This window comes from Prionailurus viverrinus, chromosome E3 (assembly GCF_022837055.1).
Source record: "Prionailurus viverrinus isolate Anna chromosome E3, UM_Priviv_1.0, whole genome shotgun sequence".
NCBI classification, from domain to species: domain Eukaryota; kingdom Metazoa; phylum Chordata; class Mammalia; order Carnivora; family Felidae; genus Prionailurus; species Prionailurus viverrinus.
The window spans coordinates 33800565-33815315 of NC_062576.1; the positions used below are offsets into that span (position 1 = coordinate 33800565).

Here is a 14751-nt window from a genome sequence, read left to right on the forward strand (position 1 = left end):
ATTTTTTTTTAATTTTTTTTTCAACGTTTATTTATTTTTGCGACAGAGAGAGACAGAGCATGAACGGGGGAGGGGCAGAGAGAGAGGGAGACACAGCATCAGAAACAGGCTCCAGGCTCCGAGCCATCAGCCCAGAGCCTGACGCGGGGCTCGAACTCCCGGACCGTGAGATCGTGACCTGGCTGAAGTCGGACGCTTAACCGACTGCGCCACCCAGGCGCCCCATTCTTTATCCATATTTTTAAACCTTACTCTATTGCATTAAGCTACCTGAATGGTTTGGGGGAATCTAAGCGAGGTATTTCTACCTAGCCCATAACATTTATTGGGCGCTCACCCATGTGCTGGGAACTGCTCTGAGTGTTGTGCCTGCATTATTTAAACCTCACAGCCACCCCAAGCCAACGACTCTCATGTTTTCCCATATACAATGGAAGGAATAGGCGTAGAGAGAATAAACAGCTTGTCTGGGTCACACTTGCTCCAGAGCCCATGCTTCGAGCCATGACTTAGAATATAAATATGAACATTCCCATAACACTGTACAATTAGCCTGCTAAATTGCCCACTATTACACAAAACCCAGAATTAATTTTGTTCATACTTTAAAATGTCTTTTTTTTTTCCTTTGAAAATCTTAACGCTGCTTTAAAAAGGGGGCACTATTTCTCCTTCCATTGAGATGGGGGGAATGGACTCACAGACAAAACAACCCCCCTGCAAAGGATATATTTCTTACATTAGGATACACGTGGTTAGAAGTTCCTCCTGGAGACTGTGAAGAGGCAGGGGGTTTCTGGAAGATTCCTTCTCCTGAGGGACCGCCTCTTCTTACTGCCTGCCCAACTCACATGGAGGCTTCGACTGTGTGATCTCATTTCATTCTGTTCCAACTCTGCCAAGTAGGCCTTCTGTCCATTTTACAGAAGAGCAAACCAAGGCTGAGGGGGAGAGGCAGCTTGTCCAGAGGTTGAGTGAGGGTCACAGCCAGCCTTCACACTCAGCCCAGCATCTCTTCCTACCCGTACATGCTAACTCTTGGCTTGTCCCAACAGGTGGACAGTTCTGGGAGAGATGGACGCCTTTGTTATGAGGCAGGGGCGCTAGACCAGGGAGGTCAATGCTCTTGGCCAGGCGAGGGCTGGTAAGCTCCAGAGCTGGGATTCGGACTGGCTCTAGCACCTGTGCCCTTAACTGCTGTGCTGCATTGCTTCTCATTGAAATGTAAATTCTCACTGTAAAAACTCAAAACCACAGAAAAAGGAGCATCCCTTTGACCATGTCCCAACCCCAAGCCACCACCGCCACCACCATCACCACCCCACACACACCACCAGATAGGCACCGCTGTCTGTCTGATATTCCAGGCCATTTCTCCTTGACCTTTGGTAGATTCATTGGTATGTATTTATATGTCCACACATCATTATCAGTTCATTCTGTGGGATGCTATCAAGCCATATCACAGTTTGGTGTCCAACTAATAATACGTTTTGGAGAACCTTCCATATCTGTAGGTGTCTTTTGCCTTCATTCTCTTTGACTACTGGACAGAATTGGGTGGTATCCACATCACGGTCTGTTTAACCCTTTCTCTTTGTGGGCTAGCAGTCATATTGCTCCATTAAAAATCCGGATGATTTTTTGAGGAACCTCCACAGTGTTTTCCAGAACGGCTGCACCAGTTTGCATTCCCACCAACAGTACAAGAGGGTTCCTGTTTATCCACATCCTCTCCAGCATCTATAGTCTCCCGATTTGTTCATTTTAGCCCGTCTGACTGGTGTGAGGTGGTATCTGAGTGTGGTTTTGATTGGTGTTTCCCTGATGAGGAGCGACATTGAGCATCTTTTCATATGTCTGTTGGCCATCTGGATGTCTTTGGGAAAGTGTCTATTCATGTCTTCTGCCCATTTCTTCACTGGATTATTTGTTTTTCAGGTATTGAGTTTAGTGAGTTCTTTATAGATTTTGGATACTAACCCTTTATCTTATATGCCATTTTCAAATATTGTTATCCATTCTATCAGTTGCCTTTTAGTTTTGTTTACATTGTATTTCCCTGATGAGGAGTGACGTTGAGCATTGTTGCATGTATCTGTTGGCCATCTGGATGTCTTCTTTGGAGAAGTGTCTATTCATGTCTTCTGCCCATTTCTTTACTGGATTATTTGTTTTTCGGGTGTGGAGTTTGATGAGTTCTTTATAGATTTTGGATACTAGCCCTTTATCCGATATGTCATTTGCAAATATCTTTTCCCATTCTGTCGGTTGCCTTTTAGTTTTATTGATTGTTTCCTTTGCAGTTCAGAAGCTTTTTATCTTGTTGAGGTCCCAGTAGTTCATTTTTGCTTTTAATTCTCTTGCCTTTGGAGATGAGTCAAGTAAGAAATTGTTGCAACTGAGGTCAAAGAGGTTTCTCCTGTTTTCTCCTCTAGGGTTTTGATGGTTTTCTGTCTCGCATTCAGGTCCCTCATCCATTTTGAGTTTATTTTTGTGTATGGTGTAAGAAAGTGATCTAGTTTCATTCTTCTGCATGTTGCTGTCTAGTTCTCCCAGCACCATATGTTGAAGAGACTGTCTGATGAATAGGGGCACATGTATCCCAATGTTTATAGCGCAGTTTCAACAATAGCCAAATTATGGAAAGAGCCTAAATGTCTGTCAACTGACAAATGGATAAAGAAGATGTGGTTTATATATACAATAGAATACTACTTGGCAATGAGAAAGAATGAAATCTGGCCATTTGTAGCAATGTGGATGGAACTGGAGAGTATTATGCTAAGTGAAATAAGTCAGGCAGAGAAAGACAGGTCCCATATGTTTTCACTCTTATGTGGATCCTGAGAAACTTAACAGAAGACCATGGTGGGGGGGGGGGAGGGAAAAAAAAGTTACAGAGAGGGAAGGAGGCAAACCATAAGAGACTCTTAAATACAGAGAACAAACTGAGGGTTGATGGAGGGATGGGGGAGAGGGGAAAGTGGGTGATGGGCACTGAGGAGGGCACCTGTTGGGATGAGCACTAGGTGTTATAAGGAAACCAATTTGACAATAAGTTCTATTTAATAAAAAAGAGAAAGAAAAAGAAAGAAAGAAAGAAAGAAAGAAAGAAAGAAAGGAAGGAAGAAAGAAAGAAAAAAGAAAATTTTAAAATCTGAAAAAAAAATCTGGATGAGTCCTTTGTAGTTCTCTAGGGATAATCTCAAGAAGGAGAATATCTGAGTCAAAATATATATACCTTCTTGAAAAAGCTCAGTGTTATTCGGGTGACTGATTGGCTTATTTTCTGGGTGGACTCTTGGTGCAGAATATCTGCCTGGGAGTAAGAAATAACTAGATGCATACCCTGGCTGTGATAACGACCACCTCTGTGACTTCTGGCAAATAAATAACCTCTCTGAGCTTTCTCCACATCTGTACAGTCCCATCCCCTGAAATTAAGTGAATTGACTCTAGGGAAAGTACACGGCACTGTTTCTGATGCATAACAGCATTTTATGAATTGTTGATTTTTTTTTCTATTCTTTCCTTCATTTTCATATGGCTTTCGGTCCTTGCGATTGCCCGTCTTTCAGTTTTGGTGTGACAGGCTCAGCAGTGTCATTGTCACTAGCAGCAGTATAATGTGATGCCTCCAAGCTGAGTGTCCTGGATTGGAATCCCCACTCTGCCAACGTCCAGCTGTGGGGCCTGGGACAAGTCAATCAACCCCATACACCCCAGTCTTCCTATGCATAAAATGATGCTAATTTTGGCTCCTCGGCTTAGGAAAACAGGGTAGGTAGGGTTAAATGAGATATGTAGGCAAATAACGTAGTGTCTGGCACATGGCAGACATTCGAGAAAAGTCTAACAAAGAAAAAATTTTTGAGCACTCTTTTTTTAAATGTTTACTTATTTTTGAGGGCGGGGAGAGAGGCAGAAAGAGAAGGAGACACAGAATCCAAAGCAGGCTCCAGGCTCTGAGCTGTCAGCACAGAGCCCGACGCAGGACTCGAACTAACAAACCGTGAGATCACGACCTGAGCTGAAGTTGGGTGCTCACTCAACTGAGCCACCCAGGTGCCCCTGAGCATTCTTTATAACAGGCCATGTGCCACGGAATTCGTAGTGAAATGATTAGCATGATCCCAACCCTTGAAGAGAGTAGTCGAAGGGACTCTGTATAAAAGCTTTATATTCCAGAAGGAATCTGTATTTTTCCAATGTCAGAATGTGAGTTGTGAGGTGAAGAAGCATAGCATTTGCCTAGCACCTTAGAACTCACCAGAACATGTTTATAGTCGTTACTTCATCCAACAGTATACAGCCATGTGAGGGAGATTGTTTTCCTTCTGGTCAGGTGGGGAAATCAAGGCTTAGAGAAACACACAGACTCACTCTACGTGCCACGGTCTTGTTCCTCTTACCCCACATCCCATGTGAGGAAGCCCCACAACAGTGTTCTGAAGGCGCATTGCTTGGGCAAGTCATGGACTGGTCTGGAATCCTGGACTGTGGGAGGCCTTAGGCAGAGATCTTAGGGCCTCGGTTGCCTTGTTGGAAAATAGTAAAAGAAAAAGACAGCGTTACATGACCTGTCAACTCCTTGGACATGGCTAGTTGGGTCCATTGTTGAATTGAACAGAAACAAAGCAAGGATTTGCTGTATTTTTTTCCCAACTGTTTCTTACTTTTGAGGTTATTCATCAGTAGGCAAAGGGTACACCCCCTCTTCTGTGTCTCTTATTCTCTCTCTCCCATCTCCCCGTTTCTTATTCTCTCCTTGTCTGTGACTTACTTTCTCCCCTTCACCATCTCTTTTTCTGATTCCCTCTTTCTCGTTCTTTCTCTTTCTCTTCCTGTTTTCCTTGGTGCCCGCTTCCATCCTTATCTCTACCTCCTTCTCTCTCCCTCCTTCTCTGCCTTTCTCTGTCTCTGTCTCACAAAATCGCTAAGAATTTTCTCAGCTAAAAAATAAATATTAACTATTGGCCTTTTTTAAACCCAGTTCCCGGCCACTATCATCACCAATAGACATAATCCATACAAATTAAACTGACAACAGTTAAAAGCACACAGGGTGAAATTTGTTATTGACTAAAAATCCATGGATGACTCAAACTTTCCCCAGCAAGTTTGGGTCTCTGCACAATTTTGACTCAGGAGAATTGAACTTTAGTGGAAATAATAACCATACAAGGAACTCAAAATGGCAGCAGCTATAAATTAGTCAAGTTTGTTGTGGTCCAAACACTGATCAGTGAGTCAAATCCTTATAAAATTTAAACACAAAAGAATTGATCCCAGTGAAAACGGTTTCCAGAAAAGTTGGAAACAATAACTAGGCTGTAGGAGACATAGATCTAGGAATTAGATTAGCTTAATGGAGTTTGCTCTGAAAAAAAAAAAAAAAATGCTTCCCCAGTGAAAATGCATCCGTGTCCATATAACTCTAATTTTACAGCTTATATTCACAAACTAGGAGTCCAGATGTGATTCTAAGCCACTTTCCTAAAGCCAGTTTTAGACCATCCCGTGCCGATGGCAGGTACAGCCTGTGCGTGCTGAGGGTCTCTTCCCCAAGCAGGTAGTTCCAAGGGTTGTCATGCCTCAGTGGTACCACTTCTTGGGCCCATGAACACCCTCAACCCCCCAACAGCCTTGTGTCTGGGTGCTTGCTGAGGATCCATACCGCCTTCGCCTGCGCGCACAGTGACGTCATCACGCCCACGCCAGCCCCTGAACTTGCGCCTGAATTTACAGAACATGTTCACATCTGTCTTCGTCCATCCAACAGCCACCCCGGGAAAGAGGTGTCATTTCCCCTTCTTCCACGTGGGAAAACTCAAGCTCACAGAGGTCCCCTGCGGGGGGCCTCACTGGCGGAGCCTGCTGAGTCACCCGAGCCCCACCCCCCAGGCGTCCCAGCGCCCTGATTGGCCTGAATTTCTGGCCGCTGCATTTCCCTTCTTGGCTAGGCTCGCACGTGACCTCCAAAGTACATCCAGTTATCATCCAAGAGGTGTTTAATTTTCATAACACTTTAGACTAGACTCCAAAACACACGTGCGCAGGCACACACACACCCGTCCACACTCCAGATTCATTAATTCATCAGAACAAGTCAGTGTCTCGTTAAAGGCTTCTTGAATGTTAATGGATGAATAATTAACTCTAACGATATAATTAGCCTTTAAATGTACTGAGACCCCCAGAGAGCATCTGAAAACATGCAGAAGGAGATGATGAGCTAAAACCGGAAACTTTTGATTAGGAAATGTCAAGCTGCCTCGCCATACAAGTCCCTTTCCCCAAAGGGCCAGGCCTTGCCTCCGGCCGTGGCCTTCCCTCGTGTTGGGGGCATCAGATTGGCCGACAGGCAGTCTTGGGGCAAGGAGTGAACTCTGAGGCCACCACACTGGCAGAAGGGACACCGACCCCAGTGACAGCGTCAGATCGACACACTCGAGAAAGCTATAGCAGCCTCTTCAGAGCCGTCGAAAACTCTGGCAGGAAAGTGCTCGGTTAAAGTAGCATGGGGCACGTGTGACATCCTCCTTACTTTGCTTGTTGGCACATCGGCAGACGGAGGTGTTACTGCTCCCCCCACCCCCATCCCGAATGGCTGTCGGTTTTAATCATTTGCTTTCCTTGAGGACTGCCAGTGACAGGGAGCGAGCGAGGGCACCCACACCGCCTCTACGATGCATGGCGGGGGGTGGGCCAGCACAGCAAACATGCACACAGCACACACAGCACAGCACTGCATTCATTTTGGGCTCCAGTTCCGTTCTGCGCCTCAGGTTGGGGAGCCAAGGTGGCCGTTCACTTGTCACAAATGTTTGGAGAAGAGATGGCCCTTCTGTGGGGAGGGCAGGCAGAGAGGTGGATGAGGTAGGGGCTTTGCCCCATGGCTATTCTCAGATCCCCTCCTTTAGGCCTCCCCCGGCCCGTGGGAGAAGCTTCCAGCCTGTGACAGCCATGGGACATGGGCAGGAGCTGGGAAGGCGGGACGAAGACGGTTTCCTCTTGAAAAGCAGGAGCAGAAAGCACGGAGCAGCGAAGCATGACTGGCTTCCTTACCTGTGAGCCCCCCAGCGTCCCGGGGACCCCTGCGAGCTCTGGGGCCTCTTTCCTGCCGGGTCAGCTTTATTTCGTGCTGCTTCACACCCAGGGGCTGTCAGCTACCATGCTGCAGCCTGAAAGCTGGCTGTCTCCCGAAATCTCAGCTCCGGGCCCCCAGGTGCTTCCGTTTCAGGTGGCTTTTCTCTTCCGGACCCTGCACCAATGGGAGCCGTGGCCTCTATGCCTACACGTGTCCTGAAGGCAGGGGTGGGGTGTGCTGGGGGCGAGGGAAGGTTTCTGCGGGGGAGACTCTGGACCCTCCGTGGCTGTGCATCTGTTGGGAAAGAGACACGTGAAGCTGACCCATCGAGGCTGTTGCAGCCAGGCTCCGATCCCGGCTTCTCTCGTAGCGCCGGGCTTGACTCACAGCTGTGCCCGCCGGTCTGAATTTCATGAGCAAAATACAGACTTGCCTTGATCTACCCTGCAAGTGTCACAGAACGTCGTGGCCACAGTGGTTGTGTCTGTGGCCTCTGGCGTCAGACTGTGTGGAAGGCCAGACACTGTGGTGACACCAGACGGTGTGAGTCACGTGGCCCTCCGCTGCCTCCGTTTCCTCACCTGGCGATGGGGATGGCAGCCACACATCCACCCGTGCCCAGTTAGCAGGACTCAGTGGGATGAGACGATGCGTGTCAAGTACCCGGGACTGGATTGGTCACAGGCAGTGCACAGAATGTCGTGGAAAATGCCATAAAATCTGAATTCGATTGAACGCATCGGTGTGTTTCGAGCATTTGTTTTGTGCCAGACACGGTGCACACATTTTACTCACGTAACCTCACCTTGTTCCCAAAGCCCCCCAAGGGCAGAGATTGTCCGTCCCGCTTTGCAGAGAGAAGACTGGGGCTCGGAAACACAGGCCCCTGGCTCAGAGTCTTTGAGCACAGAGCCCACTCTTGAGGATGTCAGCACGTCTCAATTTCTTCTTTTAAAAAATAGGAACATTTTTCTCTCAATTGAAAAGAGAGCAGGTATACCTCTTTTTTTTTTAATTTTTTTTTTCAACGTTTATTTATTTTTGGGACAGAGAGAGACAGAGCATGAACGGGGGAGGGGCAGAGAGAGAGGGAGACACAGAATGGGAAGCAGGCTCCAGGCTCTGAGCCATCAGCCCAGAGCCCGACGCGGGGCTCGAACTCCCGGACCGCGAGATCGTGACCTGGCTGAAGTCGGACGCTTAACCGACTGCGCCACCCAGGCGCCCCGTAGGTATACCTCTTTGGGTCAGAGCAAGGAGGGAACCTGCTCCCCACAGCCCTCCCCTGCCCACCTGGAGCTATGCCGTCCACTTAAGGAGCAACCAGCCGTGAGTGACCACTTAACGACAGAATCTAAATTAATGCGAGGAAATAAAACTAAAAACTCAGTTCCCCACTTGCACGAACCGCACTTCAAATGCGTGATAGCCACATCAGACAGAGTAGACGTGGAGCGTTTGTTTCAGAAGCTCTACTGGGCAGCACTGTCACAGAGACTTGGTAATATAGACGGGCTTCCATTTGCCTTAGCCCCATGGGACCCGCTCTGCTCATAGACCACATAGGAAAAGAACAATACCAATTGTATATCTCCCTCCTCTTTTGCAAAGCGCTGTGAGGACCAGCTATCTATGGGGGGTGTGGGGGGGGATTGCTGTGCAAGCCCCAGGATGTTTGTAAACATGCAGGTGTCTGTGACCATTGCATTTAGACCTCAGCTCTCTAGAATCACTGATGAGGGAGAGAAAACCAACATCACAGGGCCCTGCAGTTTCCTTCCTGCACTGTCCTCCTTTTGGTTCTGATGCGGGCCTGAGACCCGCGCCAGGCCTCTCTGTGGCCCTTCCTGGCCACCAGCCCACACCAGACACACCAGTGTGTGGAACTGCTTCATTCACTCAGGTCTTTTGCGATTGTCCTCCCTCTGCCTTAACAGCATCTTACTTTTGCAAACTTTGTTTCCTGAGAAAACTTCCTTTTTTCTTTCTGCTCTGCTCATCTGGTCGTTTTGTGCTCAGCTGAAGAATATTTTGTCATGAGATAATGGTAATGATTTGCAAAAATCTGTGCCTGTCCATAAAATGGTGATTTAAGCTGCTTTTGGATAGCTCTTGATGGTTGCCAGGTGCAGTTAAAACCACACTGGGATTTCCAGTAAAAACCGGTTAAAACCGCACTGGGATTTCTATCCCAGAAACGCTTCAATGTGTGGTGGCTTACCAGGATAGAGAGAGATTTCACCTCACACATACAGACGGTCTTAACATTTGAATGCCCCTGTATGCGTGTATGTGTGTATGTGTGTATTTTTGTTTTTTGTTTTATGTCTTTTTGAGAATTTAGAGAGTGGGATGAGGCTTAGAAGTCTCAGCAAAACCCACGTTCCCAGCATCTCCATGGCAACCTTAATATGTTAAGGTATTGACGTTGCAAGCACGTAAGTTTCATGAAGAAGACAGATACCATCCGTGGCCCCAAGTCCTCAGGATACACATGTCATCAAGAGCCTTAGTTTCCCTACTGATAGTCACAGAAGATGACTCTTGGCTTGTGGAATCAGAATGCCACAGCTAGAGGAGTATCTCAGCAGCACCCCAGTGACCACCTCACAGATGAGGAACTGGCAATCCAAAAGAAGGAAGTGAGTTTCCTGAGGTCCCACCGTCTCCGAGTCTACTAGAGAATCCCAAGCCCCTCTACCTGCCCATCCACTGCTCCTGTCACACGCTCCCCCGCCTTCATGTACAAATTGTTTTTGACTCTCCATCTCATATTTCCACAGCTCTCTGCATTGCTGGCTGTCCAGAAGGCTGTTTCCTCTTGGTTCATCAGCTCTGGTTTACCATCACCATTAACAATGCTTAGTTTCCTTCCCCTTCCACTTGGATGATCTCATCCCCTTTTAATCCTCTCTGACTATAATCCCAAACCCTCAGTTCTGCAGCCTTGGGAGAAAGACTTTAGAGTCTTTGTGTTGGTGAGATGAGCCTTGCAGTCTTGCCCCACCTCTAACCATTACAGAAACGAAAAATTAAAATGAAGCATGCCGCTGTAAACCTTCCAAATAGTTTTCTTCCCATCGGCGGGCCTTCAGCAGCTGTCTCTGAAAGAATGCAACAGTTTACCTCCTTTCCCTGCCACTTTTATTTTTCTTTGCTTCACTGTTTTATGTGTTCTTGTTAAATAAAGAAAGGCAGTAAAGTTGAGAAAGTACCAGGACGTCGTGTAATCTCCGATTTAGCTTTTCTATCTACTCGAGGACATCCCATCCCATCCCTACCTAGTTTTGAGCCATCCATCCCCATGTACAAGGGCGACCACTTCAGCCTTGTTAAATGTTTTTAAAAATTGCGAACAGTACTCATACCCACTGACAGTGACCTGGTTAATGAAAGACGTACAGCCACGGTATCGAGGGACGATTTGATGCTTGCCTTTTGGGGGCGTGGGCTGGGAAGGGTCATGCAGGACTTCTGAGATGATAACGTTTGATGCCTTAATCTGTGTGGTGATTTCCAGGATGTAGAATGGGTACAAATTTATGTGGCACTTTATTTGATCTTAATAAAAATAAATACATCCACAAAGGGAAAAAAAATGTGCTATGTTATTGACATGGCAACAAGCAAAGAAGGCAACTTGGGAAGTAGTTTGTATGGAATAATGATAATTTGCAGGTTGAAACAAGGACATACTATGGCCCACGGGCCAATCTGTGTTTATAAATAACCTTTTATTGGAACAGAGCTGAGTTCATTCACTTCTGCATTATTTAGGGCCGCTTTTGTGTTGTGTACTCACTTCCTAGGTCTGCAAGAACAAAGTACTAGAAACTGAGGGGCTTACACAATAGGAATTTTTCGGTCTCACTGTTGTGGGGCTGGAATCTGAGACCAAGGGGTCCGCAGGGCTGTGCTGGCTCTGAGGGCACAAGGGTAGTATCTGTTCTGGGGCCTCTCTCTCAGCTTCTGGTAGCTTCTTGGCTTGTGGCAGTGTGAACTCCAGCCTCCCCATGGTGGTGGTCTCCTTGCCTGTGTGTCTGTGGTCAAATTTCCCCTTTTTTTTTTATAGTGGTTTGGGGGCCCACACTTCCCCCATGTGACCTTAGGCTAACGAATCACATCTGCAATGACCTTATGTCCAAACGAGGTCAGATTCTGACATGCCGGGGGTTAGGGCTTCAACACAGGAATTTGTTGGGGGTGGGGGGGACCAGCCCAAAACATGCTACAGCAACAGAGTTGAGAGGTTGTGATAGAGATTGTGTGGCCCACAAAGCTTAATCGATTATCTTGTCTTTACAGAAGAAATTTGCCAACCCCTGTTTTAAAACACGTGGGTATGGGGGCGCCTGCGTGGCTTAGTTCATTAAGCCTCTGACTTTGGCTCAGGTCATGATCTCGCAGTTCGTGAGTTCAGGTGCCGTGTCAGGCCCTGATGCTGACAGCTCAGAGCCTGGAGCCTGTTTAGGAATCTGTGTCTCCCTCTCTCTCTGCCCCTCCCCGACTCACGCTTGCTCTCTCTCTCTCTCTCTCAAAAATAAATAATAAAACATTTTTAAAAATTAAAAAGACTTTTTTTAAAGGTGTGGGTGTGTGTGCAAGCATACATGTGTATACCTACCTGAGAAATTTGTAAGGCTGTTCACCAGTGTGTTAACCTCTGCTTCTGAATTATGGAATTATGGGCAATTTAAATTTTAATTGTATTTTTGATACTTTCTATATTATTGAGGTTTCTAAAAATTATCATGTAATAATTTCTGTAATATACATAGACAGTAAACATGTTTCCTCTGGGAGGAAAAGACATCATTCCTATGTACTCGCTCTCCCTTCCTGCACCCTCCACCAAATTTTCCTGCACCTTAATGGTTTATTTTGGTCTGATGCAAACCTTTCTAAATAGGCCGCTGTTCTCCACTGTTGGGAGTGCTAAGTGCTTAACAAACCAGCAAACTCAACTGTTTACTCACTTAGGCATAAGGATTCTTTATGTCTTTATTTAGCTGCCTCTTGTAACTTGGAGAGAAAAGCTTCTGGCTTTTATCTCCTCATTAAAAATAGATCCTTTTATGACGAGGGGACGAAGTGGCCATGAGTCACCCCGTGTGGTGTGAAAGACAGTGTGAGGTGCTGCCTCGGGCCCCAGGAGCTGGGCCCCGAAATGGTACCCCGCCATCCCCATGACCCCCTGGTTTTTTATCATTGCAGGAAACTGGACGCTTTCATCTACGATGCTGCGGTCTTGAATTACAAGGCTGGGAGGGATGAAGGCTGCAAGCTGGTGACCATCGGGAGCGGGTACATCTTCGCCACCACTGGCTACGGAATTGCTCTCCAGAAGGGCTCCCCTTGGAAGAGGCAGATTGACCTGGCCCTGCTCCAGTTTGTGGGTGATGGTAAGACCTTGGGTGACCCCTAACTTTCGGGGGATGTGACACCCTTGTGCTCTGTTTTCTGATTGGCTTTCCAGTAGACCTTGGTAGGGTGAGCTCGCTCACTCTTGGTCAGGGGCCTCTCACGCGACACCACGTTTTTTAGGTTGCTTGTAACAGAAACCAGTTTTAGACAATGAAATTGTCAAAGGGGATTTATTTTAAGGATGCAGAAGTGTCTATCTCAGTGAATTGAGGGAAGGGTTGAGCAAATAGGTTTAGAGAAAAGAAAACAGGAACCAGAGCGATCCTAGAATCTTAATAGCAGGAATTCGTAGATCTGTCCTAGAGCACCAGGTCTCACTGGGGACAGTTTGGGCCCCCAGCGGGTATTGGGCTATGTCTGGAAACATCTTTGTCATGATTGGGAGGCTGTTTGCTCCTGGATTCTAGTGGGTAGAGGCCAGGGTACTGGCATACATCTTACGGCATCCAGGACAGCCCTCCACATCTCAAAACACAGAATCACCTGACCCCAAATGTTAGTAGTGCTGGGCCAGAGAAACCATGACTCTGCATGAACTCGGCTCCAGTCCTAAGCTCTGTTCTCTAAATTCTAAATTTCACATTGCAGAGGAAGGATTCCTGATGCATTTTGAATCAACCTCTTTTTCCTGGGCCCATCAGGAGTGCCTGAGGGGTGGGGTTATGTTGTTCTAACACAAACAGCTCGTGTTATTATCCCTTGGAGGGGTGAAGGAGAAGCAGTCTGTAGAAAGGAATAAAGTCTGCCTCTTGCTCAACAGACCAAAAGATAGATCCCACCCCCATGGGTCTCACAGTCTAATGGGACTTTGGCACGTACGGATTGGTGTAGGTAATTGGGCCGACTGTGTCTCCAGCCAACATTTCCTTCAGTCTGGCCTTCCGTACTCCCTGGTCGGTGACCTCAGCACATGAGAGTTCCACGCCACGGGTTTTAGGATCCCGTCCTGGCTCCAATGGCATGTGGGTGTCCCTTTGAATTGCCAACACTGAGACGGGAAAAGCAAAGTGAGCCTCATGGCCAGTGACGCCTAAAGACTTGAGTGGGTGTGAGCGGGGTACAGAAGTTCGGGCCCTGGGCAGAAGCTGTACTCAAGGACAGCTGGAGGCCCTATTCAGAGATGGTTACACAGGATGCTGTGCCTCTGCAGCTGAGAGAGGCAGATCCGTCAACACTGCAGTCAGATAGAATATTGAAATGGGCAGAGGTTAGTACACAGCGTGGTGTGGATCTGAACAAGGTGCATCATTGAATGCACCCTCTTCTCTGCTCCCGGAATTAAGCCCTTGGCTCTCAAAGTACCATCAAACATCTAAATGTGTTTTATATTTAACTCCCAAATAAGAACGTCTGATCCTGTGAATTCCCTGTGGGGCATTTGCACCTTCTTCTGATCACGATCTGTGTTCTCTGTTGTGTAATCGTGATTTGTGGCTGTGTCGGTCAGCTCTGGCTGTGAAATCTTAGAGGCATATTCTGGTAAGCATTTGTTTTGCCTGTGGGAGTACAGGTTCAGTGGAGGGGCTCTGTGTCAGGCTGTGGTGGCCTTGGTGGCTCTGGCCCCCGCTGTGCGTCCGTGGACCAAATGTGTGGTCTCTGCTCTGCATGTGTTTATTCTGGGTCTCAGGCCAAAAGGGCAGCAGGCTGCCTGGCAGAAGCTCTTTTCTCGGCTATGTCACAGGCACAGAGAAGGACATCTAACTGGACACGTGCTGTTCAAGTCTCTGGTTGGCCATGTTCACATCTGCTAACACCCTTCTGTCTAAAGCAAGTCAGATTGCCAAGCCCAAAGTAAAGGGATCAGAGGTACACTCTGCCTTTTATGGGAGGAGTTTGGAGTTATATGACCAGGGGTGTGGACACAGAGAGGGGTGGAGAGTTGGGAGCCAGCTGCCAGACTGCATACATTACCCGTGTTCTTTAATATCCATGATAACTTTATCACGTTCAGTGTTGCTTATGCCCATTTCACAGAGGGGGAAATGGAAAGTGGTAGAGCTTCTACGTCAGGGGCCTTAATCTGGAAGGGGATCAATGATGTCACACTCCTGTTTCATTTAATTCCCAACGATGTCTATCAAAGTTGGATAATTGTATCCATGAGATTTATAGACCCTTCAGGAAGAAGTAATCTAGTATACCTCTGAACTGAAATCTTTTGCCCCACTGACAAATACTTCTATGAAGGGGGTGATCTTCCTTAGCCTCAGTTTACTCATCTGTGAATGAATGCT

The 14751-nt window shown here is 47.2% G+C and overlaps 1 protein-coding gene across 1 annotated transcript in view; it reads left to right on the forward strand.

Annotated features, from left to right (window-relative positions):
* Positions 1-14751, forward strand: part of GRIN2A (glutamate ionotropic receptor NMDA type subunit 2A) — a 520136-nt gene that overhangs the window by 475643 nt on the left and 29742 nt on the right. The window contains exon 11 of the mRNA XM_047839263.1: positions 12308-12495. Coding sequence (XP_047695219.1) covers positions 12308-12495 — 188 coding nt within the window. The remainder of the gene's footprint in view (positions 1-12307; positions 12496-14751) is intronic.